Below are 22,409 nucleotides of genomic sequence, written 5' to 3' on the forward strand. Positions count from 1 at the left end.
CATGGTACCTAACCCAAACCGGTCTCGGTCGCTGCCCAGGGCTCCCTGCAGCCTCCTGCACACGCTAACCTAAGTAGTCAATTCACAGACGAGACACTTTGCATCTGGATGAAGAGAACAATTTGTGGTGGCAGGAGGATATTATTCTGTATGCGGACCAGCCATTTGAAAGCCCCACTAGAGTTTCATAGCCTGCAGATTGTACTATTTGCAAAGCAGCAGAGAAATGATTTCTTTCAAGACTTGGCTTCTTTTTCTGGCCCCTAAGGAGCAATGTGGTCCAGCGGTTACCAGCATCACAACCAAACCCAGACCTTTCTGAAAGTCTGGGGAACTAAATAGATGCCATTTAAGAGCTCTGCTACAGTTACAATTAGACTCCTGCTTCTCCACAAGTATCTAATATGACCGCAAGCAACATCTCAATCCTGTCATCTGCAAATAAGGCAAGCACTCACTGCTTGCCTTCTATCCGACATACAGTTCCACATTGACTCCAGAACGCAGAGAATTAACAGTCGCTCAAGACAATAACAAGCATGATTTCATTTACTTATTTGTTAGATACTTTGCCCTTATCTTTACCACAAAGGATAGTGGGGGTGCTTGTATATCCTCTTTCCTCACCCCAAGCCCAACATCCAGCTTTGTGCTCCACAGATGAAAGCCATCATGGAAAATGAGACTGCAATCCACACACAGAAAGCAGCACATTGTCCAGAACATCCAAAACACAGAGAGGATGTTTGGAGACTTTTCTGATAAGCCCATTAAATTTGCTAAACAAATACATTTTCCATGGCTGAATCTAGGGGAATCTTCCCAGGGGAAGCAGTTCTCCTGTCTGGATTATCACCAAAGCTCTGAAGACGAAGAGCCTGCAGTTTTTCAACACTTGATTTAATCTTGACAAATTATTCCCTTCCCTTTTTTTTTTTTTAAATAATGTCTTTTGTTCTCATATTCAGCTACAGTGCTGTCAAGAACCAGGTCAGCCCATAACAAAGAGGAGCAAGCGCAGAATATTGCAGTTAGAGCAGCTAACAGCTGACATTATTTCCTTTGCGTTATCTACGGCCTTTGGTACTGCAGCTGTCAAAGAGAGTGAATGGATGCTTCTGGGTTTCTTGCCTGCTTTACTCATGCACAAACATACACACAAGTGGGTATTTTTGGCTTGTCCTGTGCCATTCAGGTAAAAGGCACAACTACATCAACAGAAAATCTCTTCTCCTTTGTCAGCTTAGCTAGCGAAATGGAGCTCGTGAACAATCTCAACTGCAGCCACACCAGTGGCACTGAATCCATCCAACTGCTCCAGTACACTTGCAACTGTGCAGACCTTGGGAACAGACAAGACTCACGCAGGATTTCAGACAGATGGATCTAACTTAATGCATTGCAAACATTTCTTTTTAAGTTACTTAAACTTCTGTTAATTCAAGCTGGTGTGTAATTTACAATGACTTGCACAAAAGTGCGACATTAGGTTGAATTTCTTTTCACATACAACATCGTTACTGTTAGCCTTTTGTCAGCTGACACTTCTTTGGGAAGCATATCACGTACAGAGATTGAAGAGAAAGTCGGAAACAAGGGTATCTTAAAAGAAAATTCCTCACTATTCTTTTCCTCTATAAAATACAACAAAGATGATTTCAGGATTAAACCTGTGGTATCTTTGGGGTGTCATTCACAGACCAGATAAAAACTGAACAGAAACTGAGCGCAAAGACAAGACTGTTTTTCACAGCATTTTCACCAGAGATTTTAACTGGCAGATATATATGTAAAGCTGGACATAGCAAGTTAAATTTGGAGAAGAAAAATCTATCCTTCTGACTCTTGGTTTCCCTTTTTTGAAATGCAGGCAACTACTTCTTGTTCTGGAGGGCAGCTGTGTGCCTATGTTATATGTTAACAACTAATTTAAAGGGTATAGAGAACAGAATCGGTGATGTGGACCAGTCTAAACAGCATCATGTCAGACAACAACAGTTCTACTAATTCTTACATAATTTATTTTCTGCCTTTATTTGCCACTCTTCTGCTTCTTTGCTTCCTCCTGTCACCAGCATTTGGATGTGCTCTATTGTTTCTCTTCTGTAGTCTGAAGTGCAGTACTTCAAAACATAGCCATAATGGCTACACCACCTTTTTACTGAAAAGGGAAGAAAAAAAGGTTTTTTCCCATTTGCTCTTTTTCCTTCACTCACCTTCTCAATTCCTTGCATCTTTTGTCATGACCACACAACAGAGATTTCCTGTTAGAGAGTCTGTTTAGATGAGCTTAGATGGGATGATGCGTGAAGATTAAATGCTAATGGCCAGGTGTGTTCAGATGGTACAAACGATGTGTGTAACATCCAGAAGTCTGCAGACAAAAGGAGCTATTTGCAAAATCACTTTTTTAGACATTTCAGTAACAATGAAAACTTTGCGCATTCCAAAAAAATAAATAATAAAAGGAAACTATTATAAGAGGACCTTCAATCAAGGTAGAATATTTCTAATTAGTTTCAAAGTTAATTTTTAAAAAAGTCTCTATTGCTTTTCTCTATAACCTTTCTATTCTTTAGAGAGACAAAATAAATCTCAGAAATAACAGTCAGTCGGTAAGCATCAGAAAGTGGCATTTGATTATGAAATTTAATTACTTCTGACTTGATCTCCATTACATATTATCAGTCTTGGCCATCATTCCATAGCCACCACAGAGAAAAATCAGGGGACAAAGTTCAGTGAAAACCCCCTAACCTCCTTATTTTTTGCAGGTGATTTTAAACTGCAATAATAGATTAAAAAGGAAATTAGCAATCATGTTAATGGCACAAGTTCATGCTGAAGCTTTCAATTTCTCCTAACACAGCTGCCTTCTGCAGGTTTTCTTCTCCATATGACACTATTGCAGTATCACACAGAGAAGTTTCCATGCTGAAGCTGTGATTTTCTCTTTATGGTTTATTAGAGCCAATTTAAGCTACAATAATAAAAAGTAAAGAAACAAAACAAATGCACAGCTGTCATTTAAAACATATATTCTTAAAAGGCTTTAGGGGTATCATTTATGAAACGCAAAGAGATTTCCTTCTTTAGCAGTGTTCCAACACATTACTCTTTTGTGCTTACTCCAAGACAAGAACATACTTGCCTAACATGTCAGCGAGGTATTTATACAAAGGCAACTCTTCAGAAACCTATTATTGTGAACACAAAACAGGAAGTACAATAATACCACCAGTGTATGTTAAATAATGCTTAGTATATAAACTGTGCTCTTCAATTAATGAGTAGCGTTAACCCCTTTAGGGGAAAGGGAGATGTGAAGTGTGAATTGAAAATACTGACTCACAAGAAAATCTTTGAGCATCTTTCCCACAACATTTTTCATACTGTTGACTTTTTTTTTCTCCTCCCGTTCTTATAGGAGAACACAATGGAGGCCAGAATTTGCAATCCGAGATGACAATTAATTTTCTAAATGAGAAAAAGTGAGAGTAGAAGTATGATGACACGTTTTGAGGTAGGGAAAAAAGGCATGAAAACACAGTGAAGTAGTGGTGCCATAAATGCTTAATGATAGTTTGCACTTTGCAACTCCTTTCTGCTATCATGCTTTCACTAACTAATCCCTGTAATAACTATGCCATATGGGAGATACATCTTTAGGAAACAACGCCATCAACTATTCAAATACAGTTGTACTGGTGTACAAGTGTCACAACTATTTATAGCAGGATGCTAATAAAAATACCATACAATGTGAAAATTCTTCAGCAACTTAGCTGGTATCCTACAGAAGAACATCATGATTAAAGTACATGTTAAAAATGAATATAAACATTTTTGTCTGTAAGCATTAAGCACTGAATTTAGAGAAACACACTTTTACAACAACCCAAAACATATCCCATGGTGAGACAGACACTCCAGGCATAAAAGCTCTTTCCTCACACATGTGGCATAAGAAAATATTCTTGTACAGAGTGAGAGAATACAAGTGAGACGATGCAATCACCAGCTCATTCTTTGCAAAACAGCCAGAGATGAGGTTAAAATAAATAAATAAAAATTCAAGCACTTCCTAAACACAAAGATTGGAAACAAAAAACACATTCTAATTCCATATGGGCAGAAATCAAAGCTCCTCTTCACCAAAGGTTTGGCAAACCCAAATGTGTAAGAACATCAGTTCTGACACAACTTGGTTGCACAGTCTCTCATGTGCACAGTGCTTTGAAAGATGGAACTTTGCTTTGACTGCCATCTGCTGATCCACTGTTTTGCAAACCAGGGGAGTTGTCCCGAAAGACACGGACAAAGCTTTCAAAATCTTCAAGTCTCTTCTTTCAGTTCTTGTAACAAAGAAACTGAAGAATTAGAGAGAGCGCATATTTATGTTTAAACAAAATCAAAATCAACCAACAGCCCTGATATCTGTTGCACTTCAGATAATTTTCAGACAACCAAAAACAAAAAGTTTAACAATTGAGTGTGTGAATAAGATGCCTACTTCAACAAAATCACTTCACACAGGTTCAGCACAAGAAATAGAGGATCATGTACAACAGCTGCTCTTTACAGAAAAAGAAAACATAACTGAAGTAACTATTAAAAAAAAAAAATGGGGAAAGTATAAAATAGTAATAGGCCACCTTCATTGCCCTCTGCAAGGGAGAAAATCACAATCCAGTTTAACACAAAATTATTTGGTATTTATATAAAGTCTTTTTTTCACTGTATTCTCACACACACACAAAAAAATTCTCTCACACACAGAATAGAAATTTACTTTCAAGACCTGGGCATTTCGCTGACTTGTTCCTTCAAAAACAAGCTTACACTTCTTTAAAGGGCTGAGTGAGTTGCTGATCCTGAAACGATCAGCATGAATGAAGATGAGGAAACGATCAAAACCAGCTCCAAAAATGTTTTTATCACTACAACCCACCATTACACTCATGTTACTACAGCTTAAAGCTGAAACTGAAGCAATAAAAGATTTATATTCCTGTTCTATACAGGAATAATTTTTCTGGTCATGGAGCTTTAGCATATAGAAGTGCCTATAAGTGGAAAAATGAAGTGAATATATTTATTCAAGTGGACAACCTTAAAGCTGAATGGGCTCAGAACTGCCAAAACAATGGCTGTTTCAGTCTAATTTGTATTCATGGTATATTCTTGCCTGATCTAATACCAACTCTAGTCACCTTCTTCTAGTTCCTGAAGTTCCAATTCTGTAAACATGCACATATTTCCTTAGCTTTAGAGTAAAACATAAATGATTCCAGTGTTGGGAAAAAAAAAAAAAAAAGATGCATTCTTTGTCCTATGGGAAAGCAGCTACAAAGGTTTGAGCACGGACTGAAGGAGTTCCAACAAATCAAGTTAAGATCTTTTGTATCAGTATTTTTATGAGAATCAGATTCACCTGAATAAAAAGTAAACTCATGGAAATCTCACCACAAAAACAGGCTGACATTTGAATAATGAGTTTAGATTTTTGTACAAGCCCAGAAAGTTCAGGTGGCAAGCCAAGTACACAAATTCTGGTAATTCTGAATGAAACCACAACTTCTATTCTGTTAGAACAGTGCTAATTAAAACAATTTCATTTAAAATGTATTCAGTGTCTCAGAAGGTTAATGATCCAACTTATATTTTGCCCTCTTTCAGAACTTACATTGTTTGAGTTATGTCACAACATTGCTGGCACATCACATTAAAATACAGCTTTGTTGTGGAAAAGTGTGTGCTTAAATAATTTCTTTATTTGTGAAAAGGCATCTTACGTGAAATGTACTTTGTTTTCATGTTCAAAACAAAGACAGAACAGATCCCCATTTCTTTACAAAACTTGCAAATGATCTAGTACAAATCGTGCACACAATATAAGACCTTCAGTGCTGGGTTCTTTCCTTTTCATGCTCAGTCCTCTGGAAAGGAAAGCAACTCCTTAAAAGCATGACTGGAAACAAGACTTCAGTCATAACCGAAAACTCTTTGGACATAGAAGGATTGCACAATCATAGAACAGGGAAGGATTCTGTCTCCTGTGAATGTTAACCGGCAATTTTCTTAAGAAGCAGTGACACAACAGCATCTAATGCCTCAGTTACAGTCTCCACAGCAGTTACAGCTATGCCACCTTGTTTTCACCACTGTGGTGGTCACTTCTGCATTCAAATGCACAAACAATACAGAGGTCTTCAATAAAAAGGTGGTGTTCTTCTACAGCCACTACACAAGCCATGACTGCAGCGAGGTGCACAACCTGTTTCCACTTCACATCTTACTCCTTGCACTGTTCCATCTTTTTTCTTTTTTTTTTTTTTTTTTTGGAGAGGCAGCTGAAGCAGTATCACAAAATACTTTGCTGCTGCTGTGTGAGTCTATATTCTAACAGTAAAATGCACATATGAGCAAGACAAAAATACTCCAATAGTTATTTTCCAAACAACAAAAGAACTGTGTTATTTTGCACTTTCTGGTATTGATAAAATAGACTTTCCATTAAAAAAAAAAAAATCAAATCAACAGTTTCTCTTAATTTCTGCTTCAGGAACCCAGGCTATTAAGAGCAACATCCAGTGAAGACAAAGTTTACGGTTTGTACTCTAGCTTCCCTGGGGACTGCATTGCTTTTAAGTCAAAGTAGGGAAGCTCAGAAGATCACAGCGAAAAAGAACCAATGAGGAAATCTAAGATGAAGCCAGTTACATTTCCTCACACCTACACTCTACTGGCATCATTAGTGCATGAAGACAACACAGAATATCAGATCAGAATGGTACTTAAACACTAAAACAGGTATTTAACATAGTTCAAAAAGAAATGTATGAAAAAATGCGGTTTCATTTAAAAAAAAAAAAAATCAGGAGAAATTTTTTAAGTTTGCATAGAATACTTACATTCCTTAATAAAAACTAAAATAAATGGCCATTTTATAAGTGTAGTAACATGCTCCAAGGTGTGTGTTTGCCAATTACACACACCTCACATGTTGACTGATGAACACACACACCCTGGCATGTGTTCTTGATTACATATCTCACGTGCCTCCCTGTTAAGTAATGGAATAAGACTTGCCTTGCAAACTGGCTAACACTGCCCCTTCTCGCTCGGTGACTTCTGCAGAAAATATTCACAGCTAAGAAAAACAAACTTCTGGAGCAGAGTTACGCTACTTGCAATCTTAAATACACTCTCTCCATCTACAAGGCCTAACTCTGTGCTAACCTTCATTTTCTGTGCCATTATCAGTCCCCTCAAACTGGGTTGGCATTCAGCATTTTTCTGCATGCTCTTTTTTCATACCAACTAATTGTCCCCAGTGTTTGCCTGTTTCACTACTGCCACTCTTATGAAAAGATGGGCATGCTCATGCTCTCTATACACTGCAGTATGAAGACAGTCTTCTTCCAGGATGTTTTTTTCTCTTTCTTTTTTTTAAAAAAATGTTGGTTTTTGTTTTGCTTTGCTTCTACTTGAAACAGCATGCTTATTTTGAATAAATGCTAACTATTGTATAATAGTTCTAACAGAAAGGCATGCTTAGTACAATACAAGAGATTCCTCAGCTTGCTGAAAGACAATCCATGAGGTTTTTTACAGTGACAGGACTTAATTCCAGAGGTATCAACATCAGAACCTGTGGCTTACACAATAATTTCTGACAATAAGGCAGCGTAAAAAGTAAACACATTGCAATGCTTATTGTTCTTCTCCTCTTCCTTTTCAGAACCCATGTGAAACAGGGCAAATGAATTCAAATTCTTTAAGTTCCTTATATTGTGGGATGCTTTATCTCTCATTCTTCTGTTTTCAGCAAGTCCAACTGTGCTTGTCAGGATCTGCCTTCAGGTAGCAGCACGCAGCGACAGGGTGGAATCCTTTCCTATGTTACCTCTCTATTGTGACACACTACAGACCCCTTAATCTCATCTATTTCTCCTGTATAAAATTTACATTTGTTTATGACGTTTAGTACCAAAGAAATGATGTAATATAGGAGCCAATGACTTCCAGTAGTATAGCTACACAAGGACGAAGACTGAGGGTAAAGAACTCTGTAAGGATTTCAGGAGACTTAGCAAATAAGCAATATTCATTGAAAGCAAACGCAAAATTATGAACATGGGAAACTCAGTTGTTCATTCGTATATAAAAGCATGAGTTCTGAGATGAACAATTACCACTTAAGAGGCAGACTTTCTAGTTTTAATAGACAGTCGTGAAAACTTGAGCTCTGTGCTTGGCAGCAGTCAAACAAGCAAATTAAGTGTTCAAAATTGCAAACTGCTAATAACAGAGTAAAGAACAAAACAGACAGCACCATTATGCACACATGCAAATCCATGTTTCACCAGCACCTTGAATACTGTGTGCAATCCCAATTCTTTTCTCTCAAAAAGGATATAGTAGATTGGGAAAAATTTTAGAGAGGGATAGAAAGGATGATCAAAGTCATAAAAAACATATTTGGTTTAAGGAATAGTTGACTTTCCTCTCATTTTGCACAGGATCACCTTGTTCACCCACTCATTTTTCCAGAAGTCAGTTCTTTCAACAAGATTACGTTGCTTCATAGCAAGGTGGAAGGGTGTACATAAGGGAAATCATGACAAATTATGAAAAATTGTCATCAGCTGAGCTTATATACAGGCTCTAAAATATCCAAAGAACTCTTTCTTTTTAAAATTTATCCATGAAACATTAATGAGAGCCCTACAGTTCTGTCTCACTTTAACCTCTTCTCCCATCTGTGAAGTGATAGCTACATAGGTTGCCTTCCCTTCTCTTATCAAGGTTTTGGAAGGTGCTCTGGCAAGCAACACATAAGTGTATTCATACATTTACCATAAAGCTGCAACCCTCTGATGAAAGAGCCCAATGTTTCAACAGGTTTATTTACCTCTGTTTATTTACCTTCATACTTTATTAGTGCTCTTTGTCTTCATCAGAAAAAAAAAGGAAAAAAAAAAAAGCACCCTCTAATGGCACTGATACAAGTTCTGTCATCCTTTTCTATCATCCTGCCAGCCCAGTTTCCAAACATAGTTTCCAAAGCAAAACGCCCTTTGCAGGAAAAAACAAAGCAGATGTGGGGGAAAAACAAAAATGGAGGGGTAGGGGAGTGGAAAAGACTTGTTCCACAAACTTACAGATGTTGGTCTGAGGTTACAGAGAAAAGATAACAGTAGTACCAGTGTAAATTTAACATATGCATTTAATTTCATAATAGATTTTTCTTTAAGTAATATAATATGTATGCTGGAATTACAACTTAGAGTGAGGACATTAATAGGAAAACTGAATACGCATCCTGTTTGAAGTAGTGGCTAGAAAAAGTGAAGAAGTTCATTTTTAGGTTTGCAAGATAGAAACAATACAAAGCAGGAGCTGTCAGCGTTATGTTACCATCAGAACAAAGGAACAGTTTCCAAAAATATCTTTTTCACCACCTGACAGGCAACAGAAAATTTGGAAGATGTTCTAGACAGCAACTGGAATACTGTTATAAAGTGTGTATGAAACACAATTAAAGGAGGGCTGTTTTAAACTTTTCACTGTACATCTGGAACAAACATGCTTCCCTGTAACACAACGCTTAATTCGCCATGGAGGGAGTGTACTTTCATTTACAACAAAGGAAAAAGTAACTACACCCTGTTTAATTAAATTCTTCAGCTCAGTAAGAACGAGTAACAGACACAAGCCCCAAAAGGAGCAGGCACTTCAGATTTTTAGAACTGCTGAGAGGAGGCCTGTCTACCAGTGCCCAGCACCACTGAATCAAAATACTCATTTGACTTTCAGACGTTTCTCTCTCAATCAGATTCAAAGACCTTATAGCCTACATGCTTTTCTAGTTCATTCAAAAAATTTGAGAATTTGTTGTGATTCTGAGCCAGTTTTTATAGTTGTATATACATCAAATCACAGAGCTTCAAATAAACTTTTGTTATTAAACATGTAATCCTGAAGTACTCTGATGACCTACAGAGTCATACACTAAGCCTGCACTGATCACAAGAGACGGTAATGTGAAAAGAGCTCTGGCTTTCTGCTCCTGCATATATGCATAACAATCCTTCCACGTACCTTATGAAAATGATATATTATAGATCAACAGTTCCCAGCTTGTTTCCTTTTTGATTATAGTACTGCCTTCATTTAGTTTGATGTTAAGAGTTTTTTTTAACAACTAAGAAAGAACCTGGTTTTCCTGAACAAGTCCATTTTCTTTATTGATACCCGCACTGCACTTGAATGCTATTTTTACCAGTGCATAAGCAGAACATATGCTAGATGTGCCAGGTATCCAACTTTTATCACTACTAGAATGTAAAGTTGGTGTTCTTTCAGTGAGAAAAAAAGAATAATCAACTAGTATGAACTCTTTGATGAAGTCTTATTCTCCCCACAGAGATCTCACAAAGACAACACTACTAATAAACTGAACAGACTAATGGTAACATCCAATACTCCTAAAGAACCTTAAGCAAAAGCTTACTCATATCCTTACTGAGAAACAAGTGCATATCAGCTCACAAGAGGTGCATTCAACACCTCTTGGGTCTCTTTTACTAACACGGAAAGACTGATCATATTCCAACCTGCCCATTACAAAGCTCTTACGTTCAGAGGTTTTCTAAAACTAAAATTTAAAAGGTCAACTTCATTCTACATACAAGCAAACAAAGAAACCATACACTGATCCCTCATGCTTCTCTCTCCCAGCACAGTCGCAAGGTGTACTGAGGTATGATCCGTACTAACCAGTGGCACAGACAATCCTCAGCTTTCTGTTTTACCATGACTTCCATTTTTACCGAAACATCCTTCACTCTACTTGGAGAGAGATAAGTATCTACACTTATTATAATGTAAAATGCTGAGTGACTTCTATAAGATGAGGCATTTAGTAGTTTATTCTATTCTGAGCTTTGACCTTCTTGTACTTTCCAAGCTGGCTGGCTGCCTTCAACTGATTTGTTTTGTAACATTCCAGTCAAAACATTTCAGCTGTTGCATGAGAAGGAGACTAGGAAAAATATGTTGCTTTGTTTACAATTTAAAAAAAGCTAATAAAATGACTTCACCCTAACCTTTGGAGGAAAGTCTTGAGATCTGACCACGCTTGGATCTGAAACTTCTTAATTAGAAAAAACTCAGTGATTTTCCTTGATATTTAACAGATACACTTTCAAAGATTGAAACTACCAAGATTTGAGGAGTCAGTGTGATGAATCCAGGCTACCAAAGTCACAGCAAGAAAACGACCTCTCCTCTCACTGGAGTAATCTGAGTCTAGTCAAGCAGGAGAAGGTGAAAGAGGATACCAGAACAGACTCGGGAAGGAACAAGAGCCAGATACGGAGAATGAACACACTGAAGCCAGGAATCTGGACTCTGTGGCAAAACCCATGGTCAATTAAGAAAAATTCTAGATACAGGATCCCAGGATGCAAAGAGAAATGGGAAATGCTGGCTGGGCAGGCAGGCGAAGATAAGATAAAAAGTTGGGGAGATTTGGATGACTGAGAAAATGAATCTACTGAGCTTGGGAGAAAGACTTTGTGAAAAGCAAAATACATCCAAGCACACAGAGGAAAAAAAAAAACATCAGTGGAGCAAATAGGCTAAGAACAAGGATCATACTGAGATTAGGTTTGCCAAAGATGAAGAAATCAGGAGACAAAGAAAATGCAGACCAAGAGGATACTGGGTAAAGAATCATAGAATCAAAGAATGGCCAGGGTTGGAAGGAGTCTCAGGGATCATGAATCTCCAACCCTCTGCCATAGGCAGGGCCACCAACCTCCCCATTTAATACTAGACCAGGCTGCCCAGGGCCCCATCCAATCTGGCCTTGAACACCTCCAGGGATGGGGCATCCACAACCTCTCTGGGCAGCCTGTTCCAGCACCTCACCACCCTCATAGTAAAGAACTTCCCCCTGAGAGCCAACCTAAATCTTCCCTCCTTCAACTTAAAACCATTTACCCTTGTCCTGCTGTTATCTACCCCTTCAAAGAGTTGACTCCCCTCCTGTTCGTAGGCTCCCTTTAGTACCTGAAGGCTGCAATGAGGTCACCCCACAGCCTTCTTTTCTCCAGGCTGGACAAGCCCAGCTCCCTCAGCCTGTCTTTGTAGGGGAGGTGCTCCAGCCCCTCTGATTGTCTTTGTGGCCCTCCTCTGGACACTCTCCAGCAGCTCCCTGTCTTTTTTGTATTGTAAAGAGAGAAAAGACAAACGTCCCACAAAGAACAGCAAAGTAGTTGAACACTGTTTGTCAATTTACCACTTACTTCAAGCAACCAAGTTTTCTATGGCAAATCTAGAGGCTCCTGTAAAGCTGATAACCATGAAGATACCAACATGACACTACACCATGGGTTCCAGACACTCACACGAGAAACTGGTAATTATTAATCTGATTTCAAACATTGTAAAATCAGAGCTTTTAAAAATAAGGAAATGTGAGTATTAGGGTAATTAAAGGTGATCATAATAAATTGTAAAAATAATTTTCTAAATTAATGCAATTTAATTAATCATGCACAATGAATACCACTTTCATTAACACAGTTAAGGACTGCACGATGATTCATATGCACAAAGAAGAATGAATTAAGATTGTACACGCAATCTTACCTATGGCATTTCTGAAGTCATGGGTGTTCAACAAGCACAACATTCTCTATAATGCCATTTTAATACAGTCTTCACAAAAGCACTTCATACATACTGCACATTTTGCATTCACAGAGAGAAAGACTAAGCAAAAGACCACTTGCAAACCAAGCCCTAAACGTGTCTATGGCTACTGGGCAAGTATCCTAACTGTGGGCATTTCTCTCGTTATGTAGCTCACAGGGCCACATTAACTAGAATCGTGCCCTTAAAAATCAAGTCCTTTTGGAATGTCTCATCCTTAACTGTTATCACTACCCTAGTGAAGCTTATTACACATGAAAAGATTCACACCATATAACACAGTGACTGTGAAATATACCTTGCTGTGCTTTTCTCACCTGCCATGAAGTAGTGTATCCCTAGCTACATGTCCCTAAGGCTCTGATAGCTCCTGAGGGTGCTCCTGGAAGAACTGAGGCAAGCCATATCTCAGCAACCCAGCTGCACCCCTCCTCTGCACGGCCCCGATACTTAATACAAAGGGGAAAGATTGAGCTGGAAGGATTTAGTAGGCAGAAGTTAGCATCACACAGACTGTTCTCAAGTAATTCAAGAAGGAAGCTAAACCTTGTGTTTTGACAAGCAGACAAAAGTTTTAAGGGTTAAAACTTACTGTACAGGTACAAGGAACTTAATAATAAAATTACTATTAATTCTCTAGACAAAGGTGCTACGTTTGCCTCTAAATCCACATGAAGAATTCAGATGACCTAACCCAATGCTACAGGTACTTCAAATTCACTTCATTTCTAGAGGCATGATTCATCTTAAGGCACAAGCATATGTTCTCATGTTCTCTTACAAACAGTGTCACTTTCATGTTACACACACAAAAAAAACTGACGCCCAAAAACCAAAACCAAACGAAGAGAAGGCAAACAAAACCAACCACACAACATCGTGGTATCACAATTACAGACTCACTGAACTGCTGCATGGTCTTTTGTACAAATAGCACTCTGATAAGCCTCTCAATTTTCCCACTTTTAATAGTTTGGAGGTTTCCCGACACGTTGTGCCTTCATTGGTATTTTCTGAGAATAGGACATAGGAATAAAAACAAACTCGGGCCATTACTCTGCCATCTTCGTATTTTTCCAAATTTAGTATGTATGCTTTGATACCTTCAAATAAGTCTTCTGGCACGTGTCGTAGAGTTTATGAAAGTATTAGTGATGCTACACTACATGAATGAATCAATGTAAGGAATGCCTTCTGTTATAAAGAATAAGAGCAGGCATATTTACTTTTCTGTTCTACTTGAAGTAAAACTATTATATTTTTACATACGCTGTTTGGTTTTATGTTTTCACAGACAAAATAAAGCCAATTTATCCTGGCCTTATGGTGTGTCTGTTAAAGGAGAAAATATGCAGCCCGGCAAGTTTTCCCTCCAACCCCTTATTACAGGCAAGTAATAAATCTTGAGTGAAAAAGTCACTGTGCTCTTCAGCTGTCACCACTAAGATTTTATTTTTTTTAAACCGTAGCAGCCTTAAGGCTGATTTACTACTCAGGCCTCCACACTCTGACAATCGATGCTGGAAACAAAAATCACTTTTGCACACCTGGAAATATTTTATTTGCTGTACTCATGAGAAAACAAAGTTTTCATCAGCAAGGAAGGGGGCGGGGAGGATGGAAGAAGAGAGCTTCAGGTGAATCTTAAAACCCAGTTCTCGACTCAAAGAGGAACATTATATACATAAGTTCACGGGGAACACAGAAACTGCAACTCTGCATTCAGACAGGTTGATAAGGTGCTGGGGGAACTCTGGGTTCACTATTCAATCCAGCCTCAAATCATCAACTTTGAGATCCTGGCCAGTAAACAGTAGTGTTCGCCAACAATGTCTGTTCAGTGTTTTCAGTACAACAGGTGAAAATAATTTGCAACAACATTAAAAACATTTTACTCCCACTTACGCTCTTCTTCTTTTAAATAAACTTAGAAAGCTCTTAGTCACCTGAAAATGTAAACATCTTATATTAATAATGGCAAAATTAGATCTCTGAGAAATATCTACTTTCCAGAGCACATCTTTGCTCTAGTCACAGGTGCAAGTTTAACTGCATTATAAGGTAAAAACCCAAACACATACCACAGAAAACCAATTGATGGAAAATGTGATGGTGCCAAGATTGTGAAACAATTTCAGAATGTCAGACCTTCTTTTCAATGGCATGTAGTTTGATATCATTTTTCCCTAAAGCCTAATTTTTTTAAAATTTATGATATGCTCCAGAACAATCTTGTCTTCAAAAGAAATCCCACATCTTCTGTTATTTCAAAGAACCATACTTGCACCTGGGCAAAATGATGTAAACACGCTAGGTGCTGGCTGACTAAAAAGTCACAAGACACAAAATCTCTCTCTGCTTTTAATCCCAGGGCTTTAGAAGAATATGAGGAGTGCCTTTTGACGAGCAGAGAGGCATTTCAGCATTTAAAGTAAAAAAAAAAAATTTTTTAAATTGATGGTTCAGCAGTATGGAGAGGCATGGTGATTGAATTTACATGGTTTGATTGCTATTCCGAAACACATTCCCACCTGTTCTATTCTAGTGATAACTACAAAGTCCATCCACAAATGAAGACTGGTTTCAGTCATGTGGTATCAGACAGGGCAAGCAGTTTAACAGATTACTTGTCAATTATCTCCTGTGATCCCCAGACTGGACTACTTCCTCTCCAGTAACCTAACAGTGACAAATCAAATAAACAAAAAGATTTCACTCTAACCAGTGTTTACTTGATATTAGTTTATTCATAAAATGCTAAGACAAGGCATTAAGTGTCCCAACATTGTCTCCTTTTAAAAGGTACCTACTCTTGTGCCATCAGTCTTCCAAATCAGATGAGATCTGAGTAGAAGCAACGCTGAGATGCAACAGCCAGAGATGTATCCCAGTTTCCCGTCTGGGACTCAGCTCATATTATATCACTGCAAGGCTAAGAGGCACTTGGGTGGCTTATCCTCAAACGAAACCCAACGTAGAGTAGGATGAACAGGTAAAAATATTTACAAGCAGCAGGGAGCAGTAAAATGGTTTTCAGAGGAGATGGAAACAAACACTTCCCAGAAGTATGCAGCAGGACAAAAACACACAGGGTTTGGGAAGCTAGACTGCTAGATGCAAAGAACAAAAATCATGGTGAGGGTGATCAAACATGAAGCAGGTGACCAGAGAGGCTCTGAAAACTACATTCATGGAGGTATACAAAGACCTCCTTAGACAAGCCTGGAACAACCTCACCTAACATTGAAGTTGGCCCTGCAGAAGCACGAGGTTGAACTGGAAAACCCCCAAAGGCCTCTTACAACCTGGAGCTTTCTATGACCTTTGATTAAATTTGGGGGTCACAGAGGGGTGCAGAGCACATGACTGGTGGGCTATGTGGCCTGTAACTCCAGTCCTACATTAGGTTTGGGAAAACTGAAACAGAACCTAGTCAAGGCCGTAGGAAGACCCTCTGGTAAAATGTATCTGACCAAAATGGAAATCACACATAGACAAATATGCAAATAGAAGAATATAACATGTGGTAATGAGTTAAGTTAAGTTAATGCTACTGCATCTGACTGCTAAGCATATTTCTAGTATCACCTGCTTTACAACAGCACATACCCATTTCCAGACAATAATGAATAAATATGCCAGATTCTTTCCTATTTCTTTTAACTTGTAAAACTGCAAACCTAAATATTTGAATTTCTTCCATAAGCCTTCAGAAAGACAGAACTTTGATGTTTTAAAAGAGGAAAGATTATTTACTTTTGCTGCAGGCAAGAAATTATGATTTCTTTACTGATTCTGCCAAATGGCTCTATCACGCACTTTTTATTTTCATCAAAACAAGCCACTTTAAATTAAGGTTGTCCCAAAACTGCACACAGTAATCACCATTTTAAGGGTCAAATTCACTTGTCAAACCTCTGTTTGACTTCTCTGACCAAGAGAACTCCTCCAAAGCCCAAATGAACCACAGGGGAGGAAAGTTTTATTCTATTTCCCCATAGTTGGCAGTTGCTAGGAAGAATACTGGCTGCAGTTTTATTTTGTTCCTATAAGCAGACTAGAAAACTCAATATCCACATGGTTCTTAAACGAAATAAGTTGAACTCCAGTGGTTAAGACACTGAAGTCAAATGAGCTTCTCTGCAGAACAATGTGGACTGAAGACTTCAGGTTGAAGGAAGAGAGGATAGAAGAGAGAAGGTGAGGAGGAAGGCTGGAGAGTATGACGCTTCTAAAAGCAATATAACTGTTCTAAAGGAGGCAGCAAAAATCCTCTGCACTGGCACAATCCACAGAACACATGTTCTTATACTAGCACGCAAGATACTTCAAGATTAGAAGCCAAACTGTACTATAAAAGTATTTTTAAAAGACTCAGCTATTCGGTATTCAGTGTATCAGTAGAGCTTCTGGTTAGAGCTACACTTGAAGCCCATGAACACCGATGCAATCCAGACCATCATCCATTTAGAGACAATGGGTAACGCTGACAGCACAGGCTCTCATTAATCTTCATTTGTCCTATCACATCCTGTCATTCTTATGCAAATAGCATATTTGAGGATACATCTTTTCTGCACCCCATGATAAGGAGTAGTGAAGCTGTCAGGAGCACCAGGATGTCATTGTATATCACAGGCCATCCCTTCACTTATCACCCTGTGTTTTACACCATCACCAATGTGTTTGACAATCAAATTTGACCCAGCAGGAGGTAAAACTATCAGATACCACAGTAACGGGCATCTTGCTTCCTGTGCTGAAACATTCACCACGGTCCCTGGGGATCTGACAGTTTCTCTTCCTTAAGTGTACCCTGGCTAATGGAGATGAAATGCAGAGGAAAAAGGTGTCAGCATGGGCAGGAAGCAACAGAAATTCACCTTCCTCGCCCAAGAACTAAGGCCAGCATTAGAAGTTTAGGAAAATACAGGTTTCACTGTAAGAGAGAAAAAGGACACACAGTCCTGTTGAGTTAATCTAGGTTTTCTCCTGTGGAGATCTGTTGGATTACAGTGAAAACCTCATCCATGCATATATGAAAAGATCGTTTAATGTCAAGCAAATCAAAATATACACAGTGCTCAAAATAATTTATGTGCGGTTTGAAGCAATGAGTGAGATTTCTTGTTAGGCCAACTGATACATGGGAAAATACCAGCAAGCTTTGAATTGCAAGCAGCTCCATGAAATTACTGTAAAATATTTCAGGCATGAAAAAAATCACTCTTGAGTGGAGAAATCATCAAAAGTTAGAAGTATTTTTCCTACTATTACTCATCAATTCTACCTCTACAGTAAATAGAAAACCAAGACTAAAAGGATAGTTTTACTATTCTTACTGACTCAGTGTTTTGTTTCTGTATCACTTTCCAAGAATGTTCAGAACATCTTGTTCCAGAGTACTTCCCCTCTAACAGAAATCACTCTTTCTGCATCATATGTAGGGTGAAATTGGTACATGCTGGTTTTGTTTTGTTATTTCAGTGGAAATTATCCCAAAGTACTTCCAACATAGCATGAATGGGATGCAGAGTAGCTATGTAGCCCCAAACATGGAACACAACATAAGTCTGGAATAATATTTCAATAAAATCATGACATCTTAGAGAAACTACCTTATTAATAGACTTTTGTAACAAGTCAAAACAAAATCACCATTAAACATAACTCTATAAAAGGATGATTCAAAATCTATTCACTACTCAAAAACAACAAAGTGTAGTGTTTGCAGGGATGACCATGTCCACACTAGGCATGGGGCAATACCCTTAAATGCAATATTTCCACGTGCTGTTTTCAAAGTAAGAAACACAAAATTGCCTTGTGCCTTTATACAGCATGTAAAGTTCACACATTAAAAATTACTGCATGGTCATGATACACCTACACAAATAGGACACTCATTTATTGTAATATACTACTGAAATAATATTTCCAATACACTGATTTAATACAAGTTTACATTTTCAAAGGCATTAGTGATTACTAAGCAAACTGTAAATCCATATGGAAAGGCTTCTAATTAACTGAAGTTCAAAACAAACACTTTCTGGTGTCCATCTTTTTTTTTCTTCTTCTTTTTCCAGGAAAGAAAAAGTGCATAGCCTGATGTAGCTTACCTGGTTTGCCTGAAGCATGATGTGAGTTACACCAACTCAAACATGATTGTCCAGTCCTTTTAAATCACAATTTAAACACTTTCTCCAGACTGGTGAAATTTTGCTCTGCTATTCTATAAGCAAATACTTTCTACAAAATTATCAGAACTTGTTTCTTTACATCTTCGCAGAAATCATTTTAAAAATATCTAAAATATCAATTTACAGTTTCTAGCTGATAACATTCCTATAATCACACAGATCACTATTCTGAGAAGCACTGTCTCCTGTTAGTCAGGATTAACTTGGGGTTAGAATACATCAGCCTAACACTGCCATCTCAACACAAGTGTGTTGTTAGTTCTATATTTCCTCTCTTCTAGCTTCTTACCATCGGAGTTAATACTCTATAGAGATATATATGTGTAATATTCTTCCTTTCAGCCATCACAGTGTCTACAAATCTCCCCTGTGGTAGTTAGCATAGTTCCCTATACACAGAGTATTCAGATGTTGCTGATAAATGCAAGAAAAAAAAAGTTGGAGTTGAAAGTGGGGTTTCCACAACATGCTGTCCTTTCCAGCTGCAAGTATTGGATCAGTGATGTTGCAGAACCCAGCTAATTTCTGTGTAAGCCCATCTCTCCTCTGACTGTGTCACCTATTCAGTGATGGGTTATCCCCCTATCATTTCCTGGCTCCAAGGCTGCCATTAGTTAAAATAAATGATTCCTGGAAAAGCAGATATACAAACAGATCTTTTCAGAATCAGTATCTCATCTCATCACTCCCAGAAAATTCAGATGCAGGGAAGATGCCAATTTTTTATCCTCCAGATTAAAATTAAAACTTCCAGGTACTAGGGCTGGATTTGCACCAGTGACAGAGATACAGTGCATATACATCTAGCAATTTCAGTTCTACAAGTTTTGTGTATTGCAGGGTGGCCCCTTTAACACACGCTAGTTTTGTCCCAGGTAAATGCCAGTATATCAGATAAAAATGAAAACACAAGCAAACAGCATTCACAAGGAAGGGAAGTCTAGGCAAAGGGAGAGTGACCAGAGAATTGAATGCCCAGGTGGTGACGGAGTGACCCAAACAATGAACTGACCCAAAAGGAAATTTCTGTTCAACCGATCAAAATGTTTCAAATTCAGCTTAATCTGATGCCAAAGATCATTACCAAAGAAAGCTGAAATCAATCTGACTAAAATTAAAATCTCTGGAAAATCTCAGTTTTGCACAAGTGTATTTTTCACTGATTTACCACTTCTTACTGAATACACTTTGCTAGTTCTACTTCGCCTTAGCAGACGCATAGATAATCCTTAAGGAAGCTGTAAGCAAGCCTTTATCGGGATGCTATCAGCTGGGGGGCTTCCGGCAGTTCAAAAGGGAAGAAGCTGTGTTATGCAGCCAAAATACAAGGGTTTTTTTCCTTCCTCAAGACTTCATGTGTATACTAATATTATTTTAAAAGCTTTCACCTCATATATATTTTTACATGAATGCTCCAAGACAAACAGAAAAACACTATTCCAGAAATATCTTAAAATATAAGAATTTGTTAATGTTGAAAATAAGAAAATATTTTAAGAAACCCTTCAAAAGACCAGGAAAAATAAATTTCATTAGCTTGTCATCAAATTCATGAATGTTGTGAAGGTGAAAAGCTGCAAAATAAAGAATCTTACCAACACCACAAAACATATCTTAAAGGAAATCACTTCAGACTGATCCGTCTACTGCACTTAGCTGTGAGAAGACACAGCAGTGGCAGACTTTTAAAGTGGATTTTCTGGAGGGCTGCTGGGTTTGTTTTGCATTTGGAGGCTTTCTGCTTTAAGTGTTACAACCATTCTGGTTTTACATACTTGTCTCTCCAGCAAGGCTGCTGCGAGACTTAAGGAGAAACCGTGCTGTCTGCAGCTGGAACCCCCACTGCTGGCAGCAGGCGAACAGCACTGAGGAGATATTTAATCTTTTGAAAGGAAGTAACTAATGAAACCAGCAGTCCAGCAAACTCTTGCATAAACAAACATAACAGAAGCAAAACCCACAAAAGCAGTTTGACAGAAATGTTGCTGCACAAGTTCAATGAGCTCAATTTAAGAATAATTTCTTCTAGGAAACAGACACTGGGGATATCACAAAACATTTTGTTTCTGTTAAAACATTTGTATGGGAAAAAAAATGCCAGGGATGTAAACCATTCCTTTGCCTTGCCACCATTTTCCAGCTTCTACCCTTATCATAAAACTATTAGACAACAATTTGCAGAGTAAACAAAGAGAACTGAAGTATTCCAGAATCAGGCCTTCTCAAGAGAACGGTACATTCAACACTGCATCTATTCGTACCTTGTCTATCATGTCCGGTCTGTTTGTAGCTGCCAAAATTGTCACGTCCTTCAGCTGCTCTATCCCATCCATTTCCGTCAACAGCTGGGCCAAGACACGGTCTGCTACATTTCCAGCACCTGAAGAGCTGATTAAAAAAAAAAAAAAGTTACAGCATTTGTTTGTCCTTCCCAGAAATTTGGAGAAAGCAAAAAATATAGAATTCTATTCAATTTATAGGGATACACTTTTTTTAATGTTTAATTTAATTCTGATTTTTATTTTCAACTTCAATACCTGAATGTAAAATAGTTTCAGTCATATGAAGTTAGTAAATGCAAGTTGAAGAATTAGTCCTTCAAAAGATTGCTTGGTATTCAGAAACCAGATGAGGTTTGCTACTTACTAACCTACTGCATAGGTTGTAAAGATTCTATAGAATGTGGATATCTGGAATGAACATTTCTAAGATAACTAAATCCATCTAGATTCTTTTCTAGTCAGGCAAATTTTAATTTCCAGCATCCTGCAAATGAGTGCTTACACCATCCTGGATGAAAAATTACTTAGTTATGTATTTTGCAGAGCTGGTCTACATTTGTACGTTCTCTCCATCAAATGAATACAAATTCAGTGTGTACCAACTCCTTCATAATAGCATTGTCAGTCCTTTTGATTTTTCAGATGCCAGGAAAGAAAGACTGAGAAACAGAAAACTCCTGTTTGAAAGTGCCAATATGTGAAACACCTAAAGAGGCAAAACAAAGTATTTTCAGCATTTATTTATTTATTTATTTAGGCAATTAACCCTGGTAACATTGAAGTTTACAGAAAAAATTATTTAAATAGATGTAGCAAAATATATTACAAAAATAAACCAGTATATTAGTTAAACCTTCCAATATTTTAAAAAAGAATAAGTGATATACCACCTTCTTCCTAGGCATTTATAATGTATATATGTTCACATACATATACCCATATGTATACATGGTCACACATACTGTAAGAATGCAGAAGACACTACATAAATTAAACCAAGACCAAGCACCTGTGTTGCAATAAGTAATAAATGTCATCAACGGTTGTGTTCTTTACTCTATGACATCCTTTTAATTCTGTGTAAAGAGGCTTTATTTCTGAAATATTATTAAAAAAATAGGTCAAATCATGTTTTACTTTTTCAAAGATGCTGTGCCTACCAGATATAAGGACTGTACACAGACAACCATTCACTCAT

The 22,409-nt window shown here is 37.8% G+C and overlaps 1 protein-coding gene across 6 annotated transcripts in view; it reads right to left on the reverse strand.

Moving 5' to 3' along the window:
• AFG2A (AAA ATPase AFG2A) overlaps positions 1-22,409 on the reverse strand; it is a 204,062-nt gene that overhangs the window by 129,479 nt on the left and 52,174 nt on the right. For all 6 annotated transcript variants that reach the window (XR_016466056.1, XR_016466055.1, XR_016466057.1 and 3 more), the window contains one exon: positions 21,191-21,317. Coding sequence is in view for 3 of the 6 variants with exons in the window: in XM_090139166.1 (XP_089995292.1) it covers positions 21,191-21,317 (127 nt within the window). In the remaining 3 variants the exon portion in view is untranslated. The remainder of the gene's footprint in view (positions 1-21,190; positions 21,318-22,409) is intronic.

This window comes from Phasianus colchicus, chromosome 4 (assembly GCF_987193195.1).
Source record: "Phasianus colchicus chromosome 4, bPhaCol1.hap1.1, whole genome shotgun sequence".
Lineage (NCBI taxonomy): Eukaryota > Metazoa > Chordata > Aves > Galliformes > Phasianidae > Phasianus > Phasianus colchicus.